Genomic DNA, 24,876 nt, shown 5'->3' with positions numbered 1-24,876 from the left:
TCTGTGGAATATTATATTGCAGGTTTACAGAGAAGATATGAGATTTCTAATTTAATAAAAGGACATAATTTGATACTATGTTATAACTAATGAAAGCTAAATTTGTTCATGTTATATAGAATGATAGATAAAAACAGGAATTCTGGCTCCATGCCAAGGTGTAAATTTGTGCTCTAAAACAAGTAAAACAAATAGTGTAATTCATCGGATTAAATGTTTGCCAGTCCACCTGTGTACTCACTGATTGAAGTGATCCTTTTCTTTTCTCTTTTCTTTCTTTTCTTTTCTCTCCTTCCTTCCCTCCCTCTCTCTCCCTCCTTCCCTCCCTCCCTCTCTTTCTTTTTCTCTTCCCTCCCTTCCTGTCTTCCTTCCTTCCCTCCTTCCTGTAGAATGTGTGCATTAATATGGGTATATATATATGTGTGTATACATATATCTCCATATATGAATATATAGTCTTTTAGAGGATGCAAATCTTAAAAGCAAATCTGAGAGGCTTAAAGGAAATTATATGGGCAAAGTTGCATTTATCTGAAGGAGTGGTATAATTACACATTCAGGAAGTGGTTAAAATCCCAATGTCATTGCCACAAGCTGCACAGGTACACACTATTCTAACTTACGTAACAGACAATCAGGCAGCCACATATAAAATTATGCAGTAACTATTCTTTGATTAAATTTCAGTTTTCCAACGTCAGGGCTATTGACATTTTGTCCCAGATAATGCTTTGCTGTGGAAGGCTGCCCTGTGCCTCGTGGGATGTTTAGCAGCAACACTGGCATCTGCATACGAGATATCAGTAGCATCCCCCTGAGCCCGCAAGTTGTGACAACTAAGTATGTCTTTAGACATTGCCGCATGTCTCCTGGGGGACAAAAGTGCCCCTGCTGGGTTGCATGTTACTAAGATGTGAAATATTTCCTGTGGGAAAAATGGAAATAGTATGGAAAATATTTAAATCTATTATGTATAAACCTCCACAAATAGGAATTTTTAAATCACTTGCCAGGAGACACTACTAGATGCTGTAAGGATATGGTGATGAGTGAAATAGTTTGTTACAAAGCCATTCATACTGTAAAAATATACAAGGACACTAGTCACTGAAATACAGTAAAGAATATGATAAAAGTCATCTTGGTTCTAGTGCATGCAAATTCAAAGTGCTTATACAGAAAGAAAGTTGTGAAAAATAAGTAAAGCAACCAGCTGAGAACTATGGAGAGCTGGAGACATATGTCCCATTTTAAAAAGGGAGCACCGAGTGTTGTCCTATGGAATCTCCCGGTGATTTGCATGCTCAGAAATGCTGGACAATTTAAAATGAAAAGCATCTAGTTTAGAGGATTTGGTTTATCTGGACTGCTGATTCATGTAGAAACTAGAGTCTAGTGTGAATACTAAAATACATTTTAAAAATACCTTCTTTAACAATCACTAAATTCACCCTCTCCCTTTACCCTGCACTCCATCCCAAAACCCAAAATGGAACATACATGTGATGGAAGAGTATATTTTGTGTTGGAGAGGTTTGAGGAGGAAGATTGTTCTGTTTTGTCCACCCTTGAAATGATAGAACTCTAAAAGGCCTGTCACTCTATTGTCCTAGGTTGATGCTGCTTAAATGCAGGCCCTAGAATACTGACATGACTGGACAGAAGGGTACTTTATGAAATTACACACACAAAAGCACTCGGTCTGAAACACTGCCAGGACCCATAGGTGCGTAGTCCTACAGCATGTCACCCTCCCACTCCCCTCACTGAAGCAGCTTACTCTGTCTGCATTGTTCCCTGTTCTGACGCCTTCGGACTCTAACACACGCTCCTACTTAGCCTTCCATCACAACTGGGCCATGAATACCCACTATTTGTTGTCTCCACCCACTGCTCACGCTCATCCCACTCTTGCTCTCATTCTCCCAAACCAGCATCTGCCACCAAACTCCATCTCACAGAATAGAGGAAAGGGAACATACTAAGTGCTTGTGTTTGCTTTGGGGGCTTCTGGGTGCCAAGAGGTCCATTATTTGATAATTATCTGTTTGTGTGTCTGACACTACTCCAGACTGAGCTTGGCCTCAGCATCCAAAACATAACAGACATGCATTCGGCATGCATTCTTCCAACACATGTACACAGAATGCTTAGTTGCTCTCCGTACATTATATCATCTGGCATGCCAACAACACTTCAAAGAAGGTGTAAGTATCCTCATATCACAAATCACTTGTCTAAAGACACTTAAGACGCACCACCATGCTACTACCCAGACTGGGTTAACTCTAATATCTGATGTTGTCTGTGACCCCGTTGGGCTATTTGGTGTTAATTCCTGCGGCATCTTCTTTTCCACCTTTTCCTTCCACCTTTCCACTCTCCCTCTTCTCACTTCTGCAGATATCCTTTCTCCCTCCTTCCTTCCTCCCTCCCTCTCTTCTTTCTTCTTTCTTTCTTTCCTTCTCTCTTTCTTTTTCTTTCCTTCCTTCCTTCCTTTCTTCCTTTCTTTCTTTCCATCCTCTGCCACACCCTCAGACTTGGTTTAGGGAACTGGGTTTTTCAAGCCACCAGTATCATTTCTAGAACATTATCTTTTCACTTTCTTTCTGATTCCTGTTATTTGAAGTCTAGCTATAAAATTGTCTGTGCTGTTGTCTTTCGCTTTTCCCAGCCCAAAGGTGTTATGATTTTAGCTTCTTGATTTATGCTTTCTTTTGTATCTTGTACTCAAAAATTTAATGATGCATAAAAATGACACTTCAGATTTCTCAAACTCTGTTTTTCACCCTTTTTGCCTTAATAGAAAGGCATGTCCATTCCTTTTCTCCTAGTAAAGAACTTAATCTCACTCAATCTCATCAACATAGGAACACTTGCAATTTAAAGATCTCATAATTCTTAGTATCTCTCAAATCACATTGCATCCACTAAAACTATACCTTCCAACATTATTGTTCAGCCATTTCTCTTAAAACTCTCTTGGCTTCTAAGTCAAGTGTCACTTCATTTTTTTTTAATATTTCCTTATTTGTCATGCGGTTGAGGACTCTAAACCTATAATCAAATAATATTAAACACACTTGAGGGGATATATGCAAGAATTGGGATAAATCTAGCTTTAGAGTGACTACTTATTCGGTAAGCCTTTCATTAATCTGTTTTATAAAGGTGTTGAAGTAGTTTCTTTCAAGTAAGGAACCATAGATGCCCATTTCTCTGGATCTGTAACAGCAGGGTACCCCCAGGGGGCGCTCCGTCTCACAAAATATAAGTGACTGGAGCACGACAGAAGGAAGGGATAATTTCAGGGGTGTGGGCTCACAGAAGAACCTCAGCCCACAAGAAAGAGTTTACGTTAGAAACAGGTTACAAACCCTACTTAGGTTCAGAGCTTTTGAAGAATGTCTGCTATGATTATAAGCCAGTCCTGGGTATCCAGAGTTCGCAAAGCAAGCGCCGGAAGAGGTGAGCAACAGGCGCTGGACAGATTGCGTTTCTCCTTGGCTTTCCGTCAGCTGACTCAGCAAAAGTAGATGCAATTTGCAGAATTGCCCTACTAGGAGCGTGCTTGTGGCGGTGTGTATAGCGTTAGGTTGAGTTAATTGTGGACAAAGCCTGCCGTGTATCCCTTTCTGCAGAGCAAAATTATCTGCTACTGTCCACTTACTATGGGAGCAAAGTATCAGGCGATTAGCCTTTGAAAGACATAGTCATTAGCCCAGGAAAGGAGCAGTTAAGTGATAGGAGTTCGATACCAAAGCAGAAAGACAACTTCCAGTTATCCTGGTACGCACTCAAGCTTTCAAGTTCTGCGGACCAGACAGTACTCGGGTCCATTTTATCCCCCATAAGAGTGAGAGTAAAGATCCAATTCATGCACGGAGTTTACTTTCGTCTCATCCTCGACCTTTGCCATCATTTGAGGAAGGGCTATTTGTTTTTGCAATGCAGTTTTAAGGAAAAGAGATGACACGGGGCGTCAGACATCAAATGTGTATTTAAAATTCTGCAGCTCCGGGGAAGGGAGGCAAATTTCCTGGGCAGCGAGAGGCGCGGTTCCCAGGCTGGGGAAGCCCACCGTGTCTCAGCGGGGGAGCTGACCGTGCGCAGCCGCGGCCCCGGGGCGCCCGCGCCTCCGGCCGTAGCTCCGCCCCCCTCACCCCACCCGCCGGCCCGTGCGGCCGCGGTCCCCGGGCCCAGCTCCCCGCCGCAACTGCCGCGGCGCGCGGGGGGCGGTGTGTCTGCGGCCGGGCGGCCGCGTGTGGGAGATGAATTGGAGTCACACGACTGGGTGTTTCCTTCCGAGTGCTTTCGGTCAGCAGTCCATTAGGGGATCATGGAAACTTTTTGTCTGGCTAAAAGGATGAAAACCGAGTAAGTACATAGAACTTTGAACTTGGAGCGGAATGAAACAAATACAAGCAGAACCCTGACAGTCACCACGTCCATTCACACCGGGGATTCCCTTTTTATGTTAAAAGCCCTGAATGCTTGTGGGACAGTGCAATTTAAATCTCAAGGAAGGGAAGCAGCGAAGGGACGCGAAAGGCTGGAAGCAGGACTGCGCTAAACCCGGAGGAGAAATGAGGAACCGCTGAGGCAAGCTGGCCTGCATCCCGCGGAGCAACAGGCACGTTTGGTTTTAACCTGTTGCGCTCTTCAGTGCTGCTTCCAGCTTCCAGATTTACTTTGGGTTGTTTTTCTTTTTCTTTCCTTCTTTTCCCTGTGAAGTCTTGGCTGTGAGTTTAAGGATGTCGTGGAAATAAGGCATTACCGGAAGCAACAGTCTGGCAGCCTGGGGTACACTCAGGTTATTAGTTACAACTACTATTATTTGGATGTCTTTTTTTTTTTTTTTTTTAAACCCAGGCCAGCCACGTTTCACTGTCATCCATGGAAGGGATCTTATTAACCGCCTCAGATTTTTGGGACCTATGATTCTTTGGCACGAACCCTTCGGAAAGTTCTTCAGCGGGGATGGAGCGATCTTGATTTCAATTGTGGAAAAAGAAGATTGATCTCTATTTTTCATGCTGACAAAAAATAGCTGCTATGACTTTTCCGGCAACGTGGACAGGGGCCAAGTGAAGCTGAACTGGTCATGGTCTGTCGTCCAGTATTCCCTTGTCGTCGGCGATTTTGTCCCCGGCCCTTCTTGGTGGGCTTGGTGGTGGCAATCTGTCTCTTCTACCAGACCCTGACACTGCGAGGGACGAGGAAGCTCACAGCCACTGTCCCTGGGGCTGCCCCGAACACACCTCCCGAAACCCAGGCTAGCAGATGCAAGAAGGGATTCTCCCCGGACAAACAGTGCTTCCTTCTCTCCGGTAATGCGCAGGAAATCAGAAAGGTAACCTTGACGTTTTCGGTAAAGATAGCACCCTGCCTCTCTCTGTCCTTTCTGTAAAACTAAAATTAACTTCCATGAAGTCTGAAAGGGATCCAGAGTGTACAACGGCCCAGAGAGTGACCTTATGACAGGGAGACACATGTTAACTTGGGCTTCTTATATTTACTTCCAGAAAGTCCTGGCCATTATTTCTTCTCTTAGAATTTCACTTCCTTTCAGCTGAATGAAACAGACAGTTTGGAGTTGGTGGGAGTGATGTGAATTCTTTCTAAAGTATTAGGAGTCTGAGAGATCTGAAGATTTACAGTTCAGGAACATAAATCAAAGTTTCATAAAATTTGATCAACATTGAGTGTTTCTTCAAGTGTTTCTTAAACGGTGCCCAGACCGTTCCATACTCAAAGATATTCCAGAGTGCCATTTTATAATTGATTAAATTGATTTTTCATTGGTGAGCAGATTTCTAAAGCAACATAGTTATTTCTGAACCATTTAAAGGAATAGTATAATATGGTTCCTCAAATGAATTGACACCCTGCATTTTATTGTTTATAGAATTTGGAAAATATTGATTATTCTATACTTACACTATTCTAATTAATTTTACTAATTGTTGTTAAATGTTGGAAAAAAACACAAAACACACAAAAAACCCCACAGGATTTCTATTTTTTTTTTTTTAAAGATTTTATTTATTTATTTATGTGACAGAGAGACAGCCAGCGAGAGAGGGAACACAATCAGGGGAAGTGGGAGAGGAAGAAGCAGGCTCATAGCAGAGGAGCCCGATGTGGGGCTCGATCCCGGAACACCGGGATCACGCCCTGAGCTGAAGGCAGACGCTTAACCACTGTGCCACCCAGGCGCCCCAGGATTTCTATTTTAATATACCACTCTGTACATGCCTGTCAGTGAGATAATGACCTTTAAAATAATCCAGCCTAAAAAAGAAAAAGGAAAAAGAAAAACACGTATGCAAAAATTCATGGCAGCAAAGCCAACTGATTTCTATGCTCCAGCAAGAGGTATAGCAAGATAGTTTAGGAACCTGTAATTACTATCTTATATCTGCAGTAGGTTTAGGTAGATCCTACGATTGTGGTATATTGTTTGGAGCGGAATTTCCTGTTGAAATTCTAACGCCTCCAGTACTACTACCATCTTGTTTCAAGAACTCCTGTATGTATTTCCTTTCAGACTCATAACCCTGTGAGGTAGGTAAGGTGGGCATGCTTGCCATCATTGCACAGGTAAGATGGCGGACACTCAGAGAAGTGTAGGCAGACCACAGGGCTAGCAGGATAACTTGGTACACCCACTGGTTCCTACCACAGCACTGGTGCTGAAATCAAAATAAGTTCAAGGCTCTGATAACAATTGGTGAAACCACAACTGTAAGAACTTATTGAAATACAATATAATAGGTTAGAACAAACAAAATTTAAAAATTTGAGTGACTTAGTTTATCAACAATGTCAAGAAACATGACAAAGAATAACAGATAATATAACTAGAGATGTTTCCAGATGAAACTCCAACTGCAAATGTGAGTCAGTTATTAAATGTTCTAACATCACTGAAGAATCTGTATTTTTTCATTTATACTAGGATTAATTTTTATTTACATTTTTTGAATACATCAGATTTCTAATGGTTGTCACCTGTGACTTGGAAAGTCACTTCTTGTTTTTTTTTCCAATATTAATAAGTACAGTTTCTTTAAAAAAGATTTGAAATGGCTTTGCTCCTTTTTTTTTTTTTTTTTTTTTTTGAGATGGTTTTGGTCTTTATGTAGACCAAAAATTGGTGCTAAGAATTTTGGACAAAGAGGTTTTTATTCATTAACTTACAGCTCTTCTTACTCCATGCTTGACTTTATGTGACTCCTGCTTTTGCCTGTAACACAGGCATATGTTAACTGTTATTAGTAGGCTGTCACAGAAAATTCCATTTCAGCCTTGGATCTCCTGCTACTTATAAACCATCTGAAACTTATTGGCTGCTTGTGTAAAACATTCACTCTAGAATTTTCTTCACACACAAAAAAATGCCAATCACATGATTTCCCCCCCAAATTATTCACAGTCTTAAATATTTTAATCATAAGCAAGATTCTAAATTCATAATTATAATTCAGAAGCCCATGGATATAAAAAGTCAATTTCCAAACATTTGCCATGTATCTCTATTTTTAACTAACTTGTGTCAGCCATTGGTTTAGAGCCAGTTTTTATTATAGATAGAAAGGAAAGAATCATGTGGCAGTTAGTTAAAACCAGATATAACTTAGTTCTCCTTATAACACATGTTCCAAAAAAAAAAGAGAATCAAATAATAATCCAGTTTTAAAGATTAAATATTCTGTAAGATAGCTAAAGTGAAGAAACAGATGTCGCTGGGATCAATATATAGATCCTTCTCAAAAAGAGCTACCTTATGAAGTTCATTAAAAAAAAATCACTGATGAGATGCTTGTGTAGATTTTCCTCAAGACTAAAATATACCTTTTATAGAAGAAGCATTGTTTCTGTCTAGAAATTTTAGGTTTTGGTATTACTTTTATTTACAAACTAAAATGTTCATTTTTCTAAGGCTTTCCCTTACTAATATCCATTCATTTTAAAGTGATATTTAAAGTTACTTAAAATAGCTGATTTTGACCTAAGGTTCATGGATTCCAGGAAGTATTTGGATTTATAAGATGACTACCAAACGCAGACATTTCACACAAAATATTGTGTATATGCATGTGCACACTTGTCTGGGAAAAATCATGATCCCCTGCAGATATTCAGACCTAAAGAAATACTAAGAAACAAACAAAATGCTTAAAAAGAAATGCATTTAAACTTTAATTGCTCCTCCAGGAAGTATAAGTTGGGGTTGGATTTATAAATCCAAAAAAGGAAAACAAAATCTTAATGAAAGAATCCATGTGAGGACATTTGGAAAAGAGTTTCGATGAATGCTGTAGTGTCTACAGGGATAAACATTCAGAAACTAAAATACACTCACAGTCTTTCTCGAATCATAGTTTTCGTACTTTGTGAATAAGCAGTAACTATTTCCCAGTCTCTTTGGTTGCGATTCTTTCTAAGAGAAGACCTTTTGTACTTTATCAGCCTAGCAACAGAGGGTTCTGTAGTAGCAGATATTTAAAGTGGGTGACTGACTGTGCCCTTAACACCTTTACAGCTGGGACTTGGTTCACTGTCTAAAACTGTTTTCAATACAGATTGAGATCATGGTCTTGTATATGCCAACTTTCCATAGCGAGGGAGTACTCTCCCTCTTCTGGCCAAATTTTAATTCTTTTTTCCATTTGAACTTTCCAAAGGACCTTACTAAGCAGCTGTACTTTTGTCATTTCTTCTGGGTTTTCTCCCAACCTTAGTTGTTTGAATTTTGGCTGATAATCTGCCATGTCTTAAAATTATTTCAATTTAATGTGTAAGCTGAAGACAATTTCATTTGTCTTCACTGAAGTAGATCACTCAGTAGATTTATTTTTTTCCTGGAAGCTAACACTTTAATATTTCACAACATAGGAAGCACATTAAATTATATACAGACACAATGGAAGAAAATATGCTTACTATACATCTTTAGTATACGTTCCTTTAATGGAAACTTTACTATTTGGAGAATATGTTTATACTCACCATAGCCATGTGTTACTGATTGTCTCCTGTTGATGCTCCACAAGGAGAATTAGTAGTTCTTTGTTGCTTGACTATTCACTCTCCATTTCTTCTGGACTCTCCAGTCTCCTTCTGAGATTACTCTCTACAACAACTCTTCCCAGTATACAACCATAATCCAATGCAAATAATCGAATGTTTTCATACAAAAATGCTCTAACTTTGTGTCTCCAATAATGCATAATATATTTAACATTTGAAAATTTCTAAAAATTGCTTGTTTTGCCCAGGTTTTCTATAGACAGAACCTGAGGCAAGCACTTACATGCTAACACTTTATTGGATGCTGCAATCCCAGGGATGCAAGAGTAGGGGGGAAAAAGGAATTGGGAGAGCAAAGACAAATAGGTGTGTTTATGGGAGACACAACCAGAGAGGCTATATTAAATTCTGCTCTCAGAACAGACATTGTGATGGAGGGGCAGGAAGGGCAAGCAATTTATCCCTTGGGTTTTCCCTTCTTCTGTCTTTCATTGGTTAGAGTTGTCCCATGCTACTTCCACGTAGTGTTACCTGGACGCTCAGGGTGGCCACTGGGGAAACAAGGGCCTCAGTGAGTGCAGTCCTGTCAGGGCAAAGGTGGTTCCTCCTTCTCAATCAGTATGGCACATAGGAACTCCCAGGTCTGTGGTGGCCATGGTGGTAAAAATGGTGTCCATGGCTTACCACAGTCATGGCGTGAGTAATGTCCACTGAAGGGGTATGTGAGGCAAGGTGATCTGGTGTCTGATACAGTAGTTATGATAATGTTGCTTTCTAAAAGCCACAGAAAATGTTGAAATGTGCTCTTACTCTTGGGAAATGGCATCACTCTCTTTAAGTGAAATGTTTGTAATTATCTCACGGAGAGCTCTCCTCCCAACTGAAAAAAAATTCTCATTTCATCTTTACCCTTTGTCTTCCTAATTCAGTTCGTTCATGCATTCCTTCATTCTCTTCATTCCTTCAGTGACTATCTGTTGAGCAGTTTGTGCCAGACACTGTACTAGTCACTGGTGACACAGAAATAAAAGGCACCGTGAGACAGATAGGTAGTTAAAAAAATGCTAGGAAATCCATAACTTTAATAGAACATTTTGAAAGATGAGCAGTAGTTAGAAAGATTGGGGAAAGAGAAACGTATTACAAGCAGAAAACGTCACATATACAAAGAAGAAATTAAATGGCTTGATAGATTTGGAGGATTCAGAGTGTGGGGGTATGTGTGTATGTGCGCGCGTGCGTGTGTGTGTGTGTGTGTGTGTGTGTAATGTGTTGGGGGGAGCAGAGCAGGAAGGCAAATAAATGAGGTAGAAAATTCAGCAGGGTCTAGATGTGGAAATGTGGACATGATAAGGATTCTATCCTGAAGGCAACAGGGAACCCCTGAAGAGTGGTAAGCAAAAAGTGGCATAAATAGATTTACATTGTAGAGAACATTCCAGAACACATCTTGCAGAATGGACTGGAAGGAATAGAATTGAAGGTAGGGGATCCAGTTGCAAGGCTGTTTCCCAATGCCTCTGCTTTGCCAAATCTTACTTTCCTCTTGTGTTCTTGAACACCTCCTTTCTACCTTTACCAGAACTGGTTCCAGAGTTACTCTCTCTTAGTTACAATATTGCTATTTCAGACCTTTCCATTGGACCATTCCTTTGGCCAGTAAACATCTTATAACTGATAACAATAAGCTTTCTTTGTACCTAGAATCCACCAAACCCACTTACTGGCCACTTCTACCCATCCCTTCTCCTTTACATTTGGGCTTTTCTACCAAAACTTGTCTTCAGTGAGCCCTTGGCTATCAGATGAAATGATTTATTTTCATCCACATCCTTCTTCTCTGAAGCATCTTACACTATTGGTCAACAACTCTTTCCTGAAATTTTGAATTCTATGACACAATGGTATTATTTTCTGATCTCTATGGATAACTGGTGGTCTCCTTTCAGGGTACATTTCCTCTGATGCTAAAAGTAGACATTGCCAAATTCAGTGGTCTTGTTTTATACTTTCCCTTGGTGATTATATCAACTTCGCATACTGTTAATTTTCAACCTGTACAGATAACCTATCCAGGTATATTTCTAGCTTGGATCTCACTCTTGAACCCCCAGAGGTGAATCTCCAATTTCTTGCTATCTTTTATTGAGGGGTGATAAGAATTATGAAAACTCAAATGTTTTTCTTTCAAAATTTTCATGCCCAAATCCATGACTCCTCTTGACCTCCCTGTGTCTGTGACTAGGACTCCCCCATTCCACATTCTCCTGAATGAATAGGTTTTAAACCTTAGATTTATTTGATACTACTTGCTCTTTCTCTCTACCTTGCCCCCACCTAATCCACCTGGTCTTACTCCTTACTAAATCTGTAGGCCTGTCACTGATCCACATGGCCAGCTCCAAATTAGAAATGCCACAACATTTTTCAGGTTTCTCTTTTTCTCTTTTTAATTGTTACCCTTTTTTAAAAATTTTCATTGTGATAACAAACACAAAATATAAAATTCACCCTCTTCATCATTTTAATGTGTACAGTTGAGCAGTACTAACTATATTTATACTGTTTCATAAAGTCCACGACATTCTTGCCTTGTTCACAACCCTTATTCAGAACCATTTGTTTCAACCCAACTCAACTTGTATATTGTTTCCCAGTCTGTTTCCAACCCCCTGGCTTCTGGCCTATTCCTAGATGTCCTCTTTGTGGTTTATATAGTGCCTTTAGACATTCTGTTCCTTTTCTAGCTCTGACTTCTGATTTCTCTCTGAAACCACGATGCACAACTGGCCCTTTATTATACTAAGTAATTTTAGTAACACCTTAAAACAAACCTGCATGACTGGTATAAAGTGGGCTTTTCCCAAGTCCCCCAAATGAACCCAGATGATAACTATTTAATATTCCAAATTTTTAGAGTTTACCTTCATAGTCTTAATGCTGTGTCCTCATTGCCACTAATCTATACTATTCTTAGTAGCCTAATTGTTTCCCCTTCAATCTACTGCACATTATAAGCCATCTATGTGCAACTCCTTTAGCGTCTCCCTAAATAACCTTCAGTAGTTGTTACACTGAACACACTAACTTGAATAGTATCCATCCCTCTCATGCCTAGTATGTTCCAACATCCTCTTCTGGCCTTATGTCCACTCTGCCTTTGTTCGTAATCCATAAGCCAGCCATACCCTTGTTTCCAAATGCCACCATCTCTGCCTTTGCCTGGAGTCCCCTCCAGCAAGTCTGCCCTAATCAATATCTCTAGAAATCTTCACAAACATTCTTAAAGCATTCTGGAAACTGGAATTTCACCTCCTCTTGGTGGCAGACCTTATCTCCATGACTTGATGTGTGCTTGAGCATCCCTAATAGAACTTATTGTTCATTACAATTATTTAGAAATGAGAAACACAAGAATGTAGAACTGGAAACAAGTTGGAGATCATTAGGTTCAAGATCTTTATTTTATAAGTGAGAAAAATGAAGCTCACGGAAAGGAAGTGCCTTTCAGAGTAACAAATGGATTTGATAATGATGATAAGATTAGAGTCAGACCTGTGTTTTTCTAGCTGTCTCCATTCTATTTCCCATACTATCTCCATTCTATTTCCGTATATTTCATTCTATTTCCATATACTCTCCATTCTATTTCTGTATATTATCTCCATTCTATTTCCGTATACTATATCCATTCTATTTCCATATACTGTCTCCATTCTATTTTCATATACTCTCCATTCTGTTTCCATATACTCTTTATTCTATTTCTATATACTATCTCCATTCTATTTCCGTATACTATCTCCATTCTATTTCCATATACTATCTCCATTCTATTTCCATATACTATCTCCATTCTATTTCCGTATACTATCTCCATTCTATATTCATATACTCTCCATTCTATTTCCATATACTCTCTCCATTCATTGGCATTATGGGTTGAATCGTGTCCCCCTCAAAAAAGATATGTTGAAATCCTAACTCCAGAACCTCAGAATGTGACCTAATTCAGAAATACGATTGTCATAGATCTAGTCAATATGAGGTCACACTGGAGTATCATGGGCCCCTAATCCCATATAACTGGTATTATAAGAAGACAGTCAAGCAAAGACAGAGACGCATGGGAAGCATGTCATGTAATGATGAGGACAGAGATTGGAGTATGCAGCTACAAGTCAAGGAACCCCAAAGATTGCTGGCACACCACCAGAAGCTAGAAAGAGGCAAGGAAGCAGTCCCTACGGTTTTCCGAGGAGCATGGCACTGCTGACACCTTGAGTTCAGGTATCTAGCCTCCAGAACTGTGAGACAATACATGTCTGTTATTTTAAGCCACCTTTTGTGGTACTTTGTTATGGCCGCCCTAGGAAACTAATAGAATTGGGGAGGCAGGGTAGTTCAGCACATGAGCTCTGGAGTCAAATTAACAGCACTTGTTACCTTGCTACCTTGGGCACATTTCTTCATCTCTTCAGGATTTCATTTTCTCACCTCAAAATGGATATATTATCACCTACCTTACAAGGCTAACATGAAGCTTAAATGAGATAAATCTTGTGAAGCACTTAAAGTGGCTGACACGTAGAAAATGCTCAAGAAGTATGAACTATTATATAATTTCCTTGAGGATATACTCATCCTTGTAGTCCTACAGACCCTAACATTCGGCCTTCACAGAATAGGGGAGCAAGAAGTAACTGCTGCAGTGAACATGAGTACCTGGGCAAGGAGCGTCTGAGAGGAAAGCTTTGTTGAGTTTCTCTCCCTTTCCTCCTATGTCTAAGCTGTTGTCTTTTCACTAAAATGAGCCTTTATTTATTTATTTATTTTAAAGATTTTATTTATTTATTTGACAAAGACAGCCAGCGAAAGAGGGAACACAGGCAGGGGGAGTGGGAGAGGAAGAAACAGGCTCCTAGTGGAAGAGCCTGATGTGGGGCTCGATCCCAGAACTCCGGGATCACGCCCTGAGCTGAAAGCAGATGCTTAACGACTGCGCCACCCAGGTGCCCCTAAAATGAGCCTTTAGAATCAAGACAAAACTTGGCAAAGCTGCTATGTCCGTCAGAGTCAGACCTGCTTATCTGTAGGCAAGGTGTTTGGTTTGGGCTGAATCTTTTAAAAAATTTTTTTTGTTTTTTTATTTTTTAAGTTTAAGATGCTGGGATTAATGATATGCTATAGTTGAGAATGTGGAGAGATGAACTGGATGGGAAGAAGAGGAAAGTGGTTAAGATTTTGGACTCTGAACAAACATGTATTTATTTATTTGTTTATTGTTTTTCTCACTACATCCAATATGAGCTCCTTAAGAGCAAGTACTTGATTTAACTTGTTTGTCGCTTCTGGCCCCAGTGCCAAAACAGTCTCTGACACTTAGTGAGCCCTGAATAAATACCTAGTCAATGAATAAATGAATGAATGAATTGTGACTTTGGGGATCAGAGAAAGCCTACTTTAAAGCAGAGATGAAAAAATGAGAGGAAGTCTTCCTTCCTTCTCTTTTTTATTTTTGTTGAGCTCTCAGATCCTCCACCCCATCTTTTTCTTGTACCAGTATCCCTTGAACTCCTTCCTGTACCCTCTCTTCTTATACTTGTGGCTAAGGTTAACCATCTCCCATTTTGCTACAGTGACTCTGCTTCAATTTTCATCCATTTCTCCCTTCTCTTCAGCTTTTTGTCTCATTGGGATCTTTATCCTGTAAGAGATTTCAAGTATCTACCATACTTAAAAAAGAAGAAGGAGGGGGCATCTAGGTGACTCAGTTGGTTAAGCAGCCGACTCTTGATTTCAGCTCAGGTCATGATCTCAGGGTAGTGGGATTGCACCCCACGTTGGGCTCTGCACTCAGTGTGGAGTCTGCTTGTCCCTCTCCCTCTGCTCCTCCCTCTGCTCAAGTGCATGCTCTCTCTCTCTCAAATAAATAAAATAAAATCTTAAAAAAAAAGAAGGAGAAAGAGGAGGAGGGGGAAAAGGAGAAGATCCTTTTCCAACCAATGTGGCTTTCTAAATTACTTCCCATCTCTCTTGGCTTCTTGGTCACCATCATCTAACCTCTCTCCCTATGAAGAAATTCCCTTTTTTTTTAACAGATTAATTCTACTAAAAATTGGGCTTTTCTTTTTATGTATTTTTATATTTTAACCATATTTGAAGGTAAATATTTAAAAAGTATGCTGTTGGGAATCTAAATACAGGGGTCTATGCACAGGAGGCTCTCAGGAGATGATGTCAGCATACTAACAGATATGTGACTTTTACAGAATTAGTTGGGCTGCCTGATGAGCATTTAATGCCTGTGGATTTCTTTGAGATAGTTGATTAGAGCTATGTTAGATTTTTATAATGAAATATGCACATGGGTGAAAACTTGTTCATACCGAGATAATTTTAAACAAATTCAAATTTGCTTACGTTAGATAAATTTTAATGAAGTCTTGATGAAGCCCATATTTAAGCAAGTTATGTTAAATTTCCTATGAATCAAAGAATTAATCAGTTTATGGGTGTCATTCTCTTGTTTTTTTTTTTTTTCAAGATAGTAGCAATAGCTTCTGTTTCTTTCTCCCTCTAAGCAATTCTGTTTCTTGTTCTAATGGAATTGGAAACTCACATAAACCCTGTGAAATGGAAACCGCTAGATACACTCACATTATAAAAAGTGCTTCCTGTTATCAACTTCGAGTCTGTGGCCTTTTGGGGTGAAAGAAATGTTTGGTTTCATTTTTCCCTTTGGTTTCCTTTGGATATTTTTTCTAAGAAGCCATTCTCACTAAAAGGATGAGCTCATGTTCTAAAACAGGATTTGTGTTCTCTGACAGAAACTATACCAAAGTTGGAAATTTACATGGTAAATAGTACTTTGTCAGTGTTTGCACTTTTCAGAGACTTGTTCAAAATGTAAAACTAAACATCTAGACTTATGTACAGGGTTAAAAAGGAGTATAATAATAAACTATAAATTGAGTCTTTGCCATATACAAGCATCTTAATGAAAAAAAATTTTTAACTTTCAATTAAATTCACTAAGGGAAGCTAATTCACTTACGATCCAAAATAATAGATGACACAAAATAATTATTAAGAAGAGCACATGGACTTGGAAGAGCAGAATGGGCCCAATCATGTGTTGTGAAATATAACTACATTTGTTATCTCTAATCCTTACTTGGGGACTCTCAGTGGAACCCCTGCCGATTTGCTTATAGTGCATCCCGATGGAGCACCTTCCTAAGGGAAGGGGGAGGAGGCTCTGAGACCCTCCATTTTGGTGGGAATAGACCAACTATCTCCATCAAGGCTTCTGACCTGTTAAGTACATTGAATAAGAAGTCTAATAGAGCACAGGCGTGTTGTGGAACAAACATGGCCTTTGGTGCACCTGGTTCAAATTCTAACTGTGTCATTTACTAGTATAGGTCATAGGCAGATTTTACTTAGATTTCTAAACTCTGAATTTCTTCACTGGAAAAATGGAACTACCTAAGCCTGATCTGGGAGAATTGAATATGTGTCTGAAAGCACCAAGCATGGTGGCTGACCAGGGTTTGTGTTTAGTAAATATTGGTGTTTTTCCTGCCCACAAAAGCTGGATTTAAGATTTGACCTCAAAAACAAGCACTATAAATGGCTTATATTATATATTTTTTTCAAGAATGCTCCTATGTAGTTCCTATTTTTGATCTTCAGCCTATGTGCTTTCTTCATTATATTCTGCTTAGACCAAAGTTTAAGGTAGCATATTCTATGCTAGCTGTCTTCAGAGTTTCTCTCCGACACCTCCAGATGAGTCAAACGCAAGTTTTCCACTGGTTTTTCCCGGATGCACGATACTTCCTTCCCCTCCTGCTCAAGAAAGTGTTCACCTACAAGTAGTAGGAATGTAGCACATCTTCCCTGACTTATAAAGTGCAAATTATTCACCAGTTTTTGTATTTTAATTCTTTTCATAGCCAGTGTCTTATAACACACCTCACAGCTAATTTTGACAAATCAAAGCTCATATCTGCTGTCCTAAGCATATTCCGACTATGCGTAAGAGAGGGATCTGGAAAAAGTGACCAGTGTGGGAGAGTTAGGCAAGGGAAAAGCCTCATAATAATCTATGGGGAAAAAAGAGAATTCGTTAAATAGTAATATAGCCCCCAGGTCTTGGTGTTTCTTCCTGGTTTTGACATAAGGAAAAGCGTTGGGGTGGTGGTACACCTGTTAAAGGTCAGTGTATCTGAGGCGGATCCTGCTGTGCCCTGCTGTGCCCCGCTCACTCTCTCCAGGTGAGAGGAAAAGGGTGTTAAGGAGGGCACTTGTTGCGATGAGCACTGGGTGTTGTATGTAAGTGATGAATCACTGAAGTCCACTCCCGAAACCAACATTACCTTATATGTTAACTAACTCGAATTTAAACAAAAACCTGAAAGAAAAAAGAACTAATGGGGGCCCAGTTCCAATTCTGAAGAGTTGAGTAACCATGGACAAGTGACTTCTTTGGTTTCTTTTTGTAGCCTGTGGCATAAGGATGGAAATATGTGTTACAGAGATGTCATGGGGTCAAGGTAGGCACTGTAGCTCAGAATGTTTTGGAAAACATGGAGATTATAAAAGGCAGGGGAGTCAACATGATCACATCTGCTGAAAGATAAACCGAGGCATGTTGGAAAGTTTAAGAGTTTGTTTGAGCAAAAATCGATTCTAATCAGGCAGTACCAAACCGGAAGTGGTTAAGAGTGTCTCCTCATCAGGAGCTCAGGGAGAGACTTTAATAGAGAAAAGGCACAGGAAGGTAAGACAATTATTGATTGGCTAAAGCTTAAAGCCTAGTTGGCTGTTTTTGATTGGTTGTCCTTAGATTTTAATTTGCTAACCTTGAGGCATTTACAGGCTGAGATTTTGGTTTGCTTACCTAGACCACCGTGCATTACAGCCACTTCAGTCTAATAGCCTCTGTGTTCAATTAATTTAACACATCCCAAAGGATAATGTCATGAAAATATTCTCACTGCACTTAGCATCTCTTGAGGGAAAAGAATGCATATAGGCAACATAAATGTGAGTACTCCTTTTTTCATTAAAAAGTTATAGTATAATGTGCTACACAAATGTCAAGTTATGCAGTTATGTTTCAGAATGCTACTAGGAGTCCAAAATTACACTGTCACAATTGAGTTTCCTCTTGATGTTTCACTGTTTCTTTAACAAGCAATAGGAAGTATAATAGCATTCCAATAGTTTCAGCCGTAAGCCTAGTTCTTCCCTGGTGGAAAATCTAGCATTAATTTAACCAAGTGCACAAATGCTTCAGGAAAAATGGAACAGGAAATTAACTTTTTTGTAGCAGTGCGGGAACTATCTGACCTTAGCAAAGCAACAACCAGAAAGTCGACTTTCATACTGAGCAGTAAACCTTCCCTACTAGACACACCCAGAGGGCAGAAATGATTTCAAGTAAGTTTTCCCTCACTCCTCCCTTTATTACTAACATTCTCTCTCTCTCTCTCTCTGTCTTTTTTGAGTAAACACTGAAAACATTAATAACCCATTTGAAGCTTCCTATATGCAAGCTAAACCTACTTGTCCAAATATTTTAGGGCTACATAAGCTATTTTAAAAGTGGGGATTGATTTGAGGAGAGTTAATTTTCTTTTTTGTGGAAGAGAAGATAAAAATGAGGGAAAAACAGGTAAGCTGATTATTTTTCTTTTAAAGAAACAATGGTTAAAGTAATATTATGTCCGCTTTAAACAAACGTGTTTGCTGGAGAACAGATAAAATGTACTTGTGAAAATATATTCTGTCAGAAATATAAACTTTTCTCCTGTTTTTAATATAAAATAATGACATTTTAAAAGGAAACCCCTTTCTGGGTTATACATGGGAGGATGTCTCATCCCCCAATGATATACACATGATCCTAAGCACAATTCATAGGAAAACCCTGAAAAAGTAACCAAGAATTTATGATAATGTAACTACTCCCTGTGAAGTCTAGCCTTTTGTTTTGTTTTGTTTTAAGATTTATTTATGTACGTGAGAGAGAGAGAGAGCATGAGTGGGGGGGGGGTCAAAAGAAGAGAGAGAGAGAGAGAGGAGAGAGAGAATCCTCAAGCAGACTTTGCACTAACTGTGGAGCCCAGCATGGGACGTGGGGCTCAATCCAAGGACCTCGAGATCATGACCTGAGCTGAAATCAAGAGTAAGATGCCTAACTGACTGAGCCACCCAGGCACCCCAGTGAAGGCTAGCATTTAAACAAAACCTTCTAATAGATTACTGGCAGCTGGATCAGGATGGGGATCGAGTTGAGACAGTGCCTGGCACATGAGTTGAATGAATGGATGAATGCGATCTAGTATAATTCAAGCTGTGTGTCCAGTTTAGAGTTTCCCATGGTGGCTCGTGGTCCTTAAATTTTTCTTTTGTACTTTCAGTTGATTTTTAAACTCTGGTCTCCCCAGACAACCCATTCAGGTCTTCCTCAATCTATAAGATGTCCTCACTTTCCTGAAAAGACCAAAGCAATTTGTTACACTAGAAGAGATGGTTTCTTCTTTAGGTCTGGCCTATAAGACCTTCTGCTGGACCCTTTAAGAATAAACTGGACCTCTAGGATGGGGACTCACTTTTCCAGCCAGTCACAGAAAAAAAGCCAAATACTATTCTGCAACATAATCCATCCCCTAAGGGAAGAATTACAGAGTTTAGGGACCTGAAAATTTGATAGGAGTATTAGATGATGTCTTATTCTTTCCCCTAGAGAGAGTGCTTATTTTGTGGTATTACTAGATACTGTCATTTCCTGCCAATTTTCAATTTTTAAAGCAAAAAGTTGGCCATCAAATTCTTGAGCATTGTAGAGTGAGTGTGTAATTTGGAAAGCTCTAAGATAGATTTTGAAGGGAATATGTGAGATTGTGTTACGATGTGTTGGTGTAATAGCATAGCATGTGGCAACATGAGCAGGATCAGGGGAGACGAGGTGGAGGCTTCTACAGGGGAAGCATGGGAAAGAGGGTTCCTGGGTCTCCATCGGGCTGGGAAGGTGTTACCCAGCTAGTCCCCAAGGGGAGCCAAGGTTGTATGTTAGTACAGGCCAGTGAGCTGAAGGGATAAGATGAGGAGACTATGGAGCGCAAACAGCCACAAGCGTGTTGAGAGCAAGCAAGATAATAGAATGAGTGCCAACGCATAAACGTGTGCTTTACAGAAACTTCGGGTATAAATTTGGCTTAAAGCAGGATGTTTTTTTCATGTGGTGTGTGGTGCCTAATATTTAACGCTTGTTCCTCCATTCATCTTAACCCTTCGTCCCCCACATGCGTACGATGAGGCAGGGTTCCTCTGGGTTTGTGAGGTATGTGCTTCTATCCTGTGGCCTTTCATTCAAACAAGAACTGCAGCTGACCTTTCCTGCCCTGGAGATGCAGGGAGTATGTTGGTTTTCCATCCTTCACCAACTGTGCAGTTCACGGGGACCCCGGATTTCTGGGGAGAATCTGGATAAATTGGTTACTACAGGAGTGTGAGTACTGAGGGGGAAAGACAGGAGCTAGAGAGTCTGTCTGCATGGGATCGACAATATCAGACACTTACTTGCAGTGGGTTTAAGAACCTGTCCTCCTCCTCCTGGGGGTCTGAATATGGCGACTGGGTAAGCAGTGAATGAAAAATCTTAATCCCCAACTCCGTGCCTGAACTCTACCCTTACATCTGGCAGATGTTTTTTTAAGGCTGGACTCTGCAGAGTGGGGCATGTTCCTTCTGGTGCTGAAAGAGATTCTAGGCTGGCCAGCACATGTGTTCTTGTGATGGCCTGCTGCCGAAGCCTGGGGCCCGTGTCTGTGAGGTGTTGAAATGCACCGAGGACCGCAGGGCTAGGGGGACGGTCGACATCATGAACTGGGTGGGTTTGCGGTGAGCCTTGTGGCAGGGAGAGGGGAGAGAAGAGAATGAAGAAGGAAATGAAGAATGCAAGCGAGGAGCTCAGGAATTTAATAGGTGAATGCTAGGGAAGATCCTAAAACTAGACAGTGGCGACCATTATCTTCTAAGCCATAAAGAGGGAATGTAATGTGCTAAAGGTTTTTTATATCCTGATTGTGAATTTATTTATAGAATGTTCTAACAAAGTATAAAATTAAATCATATTTAGTTATACAATTAACATTACTGCCTAATTTTTATCTAGCACCCAAATCTAAAAAGTGTGTCCATGTTATATATGATATCAATGGCTATATTTTTTTTCAAGGTACATTTGCTCTAACATTCTATTTTTGTAAAAAAAAAGAGTAGAAATGATGAGCGATGATTTTTAAATGTGTTAATACCCCTAATATATAAACAGTACCTTATCCTATTCCACTTGTAATTTGACAGAACCTCTATGAAATCACGTGATTGGAATTTTTAAGATTTTTATTTTGTTAAATTCATTACACAAAGAGGCCATTAGACTGATGTGGCTCTGGTACCTTTGTGACGTAAGCCTGTAAATGCCCCAACATCAGAAAATCAAAATGCTAAGGACAACCAATCACAAAAAACCAAGCCATATCCAATCAAATAATTTCCATTCTTTGCTTCCACACTTTCTCTATATAAGTCTTTCCCCTGGCTCCTATGGGCAGAGTGTACTCCTAACCACTTTGGGTTTGGGGCTGCCTGACTGGAATGGATTTTTGCTCAAATGAACTCTTAAAATGTTAAATATGCCTCAGTTTATCTTTTAACAATTTAAAATAATTTAATTTGTCAAGAGGTTCTTTTATGCAATGACTTCTTTAAGAGATATTAATGCGTGTTACATTTATGACGCTATATATTTTTGACTACTTTTTATCTTCACTGAATCTCCTTTGATCCTTACACTAGCATGAAAAGTAAGATGGAAGATTGGTGCTTATTTGTAGATGAGGAAATTGCAGTACATCAAGTAGAGCTTAAGTGGCATCAGCAGATAATGAATGGAGGGTGGGAAGTGGAGGGGAGACCCAGGATTTAGAAGGCCTTGGGGAGTTGGCAGGCAAAGACTCAGACTGAGGGGGCGCCTGGGTGGCTCAGTCGTTAAGCGTCTGCCTTCGGCTCAGGGCGTGATCCCAGCGTTCTGGGATCGAGCCCCACATCAGGCTCCTCTGCTATGAGCCTGCTTCTTCCTCTCCCACTCCCCCTGCTTGTGTTCCCTCTCTCGCTGGCTATCTCTGTCTCTGTCAAATAAATAAATAAAAATCTTTAAAAAAAAAAAAAGACTCAGACTGAGATTCAGAGTCTCTGGCATCTGTAAAAATGTTTGGTAGATTGTATGATGCTTAGGTATTGTTAGTGCTGTAAAGACGCCAGTGCTCTTTCCTGTCTATTTCTTTGCTTTTGTAGGGACTTGCTATTTTAAGACCAAATTGCTGAATTAACTCGTTGTTTGAGCATGGGGGGGGACAGAGACTTGCTATTATTTTAACATTTTTCAAAAGAACAAGGTCTCCCCTTGTTTTCTGCTTGGTGTTTCACAATTGTGGATTGTCGATTTTGTATTTTCTTCATTACGGATGTCCTTCAACTACTGCTGACACTGTGGTAAGGATCAGGCAGCTAGAGAGTATTTACTCTAAAACCTACAAACGTGATCAGGGCTTGAGGATGGGAAGAAAGGAACTTCCTCCTCTTAAACTCTTTGTGCTTGTCTGATTAAGGGGAGACTGAGAAGGGAGAAGATTGAAGAGACAGGAAAGCAGAAGGAAGGAGAAGAGACTAAAGAACACTTGGGAGTGGTTTTTATTTGATCCAAAATAGGAAGCAAAATCAAATGCACCCAAAGAAAAAACAACCTACGGTCTCTCCCGATCTCATTTAGAGCTTTATCTTACGCTTAAAGATATCTCCAAGGACACTATCATGAGCACCATCTCCCAGCCATCCCTGTGTTTTTGTAATCTCAGCTGGGTCTTTGTTATGTCTGTAAAGTTAGAGCAAACAGTAAACTGAAGACCCACAGCTGTACATCGTGGGTGGCTCTTCAACCGAGGGGGAGCCTTGAAGTAGTTGGAGGAGAAGCCTCCAGAGGGGGCTGAAAAAGATGCTTCATATGACTTTCAAAACAGCTAGAAAGAGAAAAAGAGCAACTGGGAGGAGCAGAGAGGGGACTCGAAGTTCCTCCACATTGGTTGGAGCGGCTGAGACCTCAGTGGGGTAGAGTTTGCTAGCCAGCTACAGCTGCAAGGCTTGAAGGGGAGACACTGGACACGGGCTGGAGGACACATCACTGTTCTTGTGTTCTTGGCTTCAGTTTTAATTTCTCTCCGTCTCCAAGATTCCTGCTATGTGTGAGGGTCAGCCTGGGGAAAGAGCGAGCGGCACAAGGGTTCCAGCTGCAACCGGCATGCGTGCCTGTGCGTTCACTGGAGTCTGAAGAGCCCAGAAGCTGTTCAGTCTGCCTTCTCTCTTCTGTCTTGCCACTTGCCCTCCACTAGACTCTCCTCTTTCCCCCCAGCTACACAAACTCTACACTCGTGCCTCATTTAGAAAGGCACGGTGTTGTTCCAGGTAGTGAGTGAGGAGACTGGGCATCAAACATACAGATGACCTGGGAATTCTCAGGGTCGACCTTCAGATATTACAGATGTGGTGGGAAGTCTTTACTGATCAACAAAAAGCATTATATATCCCTGAAGTCTCAGTATCGCTGATGTTCCAGTGGATTAAGGTGCTATGACGTTATTTATCATTCAGTGTTTTCTAGCATAGGATGGCCAGATCAGGGTCTGTCCTGATATTCTCTTCCATTTTCCTCTTTTGTGCCCGCTGTTCTTCTAGTCTGTCAGGCTTAAAGCCTCCCTCTCTGCTTGCTTAATACCTTCATGGCAAATCCTTTCTTTTGGGAGGTTTTCATCCTCTGTACCTCACTCCTCTCTTAGTTATACACATCGTGATTTGTGTCCTGTTGCTGCTTCTTGCTCTTTCTACCCCCAAACCAGGCTCCACAATGCAGTACTTACTGCCTCTCCCCTCCCAGTGCACTTCCGGTGCTCTCCCTCCCCCCATATGACTTCTTCTTAGGACAGGTCTCACGTATCTCTTTACAGTGTGATCGCCCAGGTCATGGGGTACTTCCATTTTTTTAAGAGCTTTTCTGTATTACAGGAATGATGGCATATAGTTCTTAGGAAATCTTGTGATTTAGGAAGTTAAAGTCTGGCCTTCTGGACTTCTCTCAGGAGGCCCATCCATCCAGAAAACAAAATAAAACAAGAAAATACCCTCCCAGTTTTCCTCCTTTGTCTCTTCCCTGCTATGGCTTTTAGTAAAAGGAATCAAAGTTCATTGAGGTTGTCCCCAGGGAGAAAGACCAGCATGAAGTTGCCAACTTTTAAAATCTCTACTACTCAATGAGGTTTTGGTTTCCTACTAGCTACTTAAAAAAATAATGAGCAATGTTGAATTACCTTCACTTTTTTCCTCATTGCCAGTTACTTCTTATCGCCTACCTGAGCATATTTGCCATTCACAATAAAAAGTACCTATGGTGCTGACCTTCAAGAACTTCCTCTTTTAATTTCTCTACCCTTCTTTTCTCTCCAAGACTTTTCTTTCTTCTCTCATTTTATTTCACACACAACATACGTAACACAAGTAACAGCATCTAAAAGAGCTCCAGGGTCATTCTTTAACACTTTACCCAGACCAGGGATTTTATACCTTGCATTAGATTTCATTCATTGTTTATTGCTCCTCCCACTAAATGTGACATCAGTGAGGGGTAGGGCTTTGTCAGGTTCTTCACTGTTACATTGCTCAGAGCCTAACACCGTGCCTGTCATATAGAAAGTGTTCAAAAATATTAAAGAG

The 24,876-nt window shown here is 40.3% G+C and overlaps 1 protein-coding gene across 3 annotated transcripts in view; it reads left to right on the top strand.

The window, feature by feature from the left end:
• The first annotated feature begins 4,161 nt into the window (after positions 1–4,161).
• CPED1 (cadherin like and PC-esterase domain containing 1) overlaps positions 4,162–24,876 on the top strand; it is a 261,484-nt gene continuing 240,769 nt past the window's right edge. For 2 of the 3 annotated variants that reach the window (XR_006778640.2, XM_087860862.1), the window contains exon 1: positions 4,162–5,353. Coding sequence is in view for 2 of the 3 variants with exons in the window: in XM_087860862.1 (XP_087716988.1) it covers positions 5,105–5,353 (249 nt within the window). In the remaining variant the exon portion in view is untranslated. The remainder of the gene's footprint in view (positions 5,354–24,876) is intronic. The other variant, XM_045792760.2, reaches the window with a different exon arrangement.

The sequence above is a fragment of the Ursus americanus genome, chromosome 3 (genome assembly GCF_024610735.1).
Source record: "Ursus americanus isolate L20-20 chromosome 3, mUrsAme1.1.p, whole genome shotgun sequence".
NCBI classification, from domain to species: Eukaryota; Metazoa; Chordata; class Mammalia; order Carnivora; family Ursidae; genus Ursus; species Ursus americanus.
The sequence above is the reverse complement of the archived record's forward strand: the minus strand, read 5'-3'. Positions and strand labels throughout refer to the sequence as shown.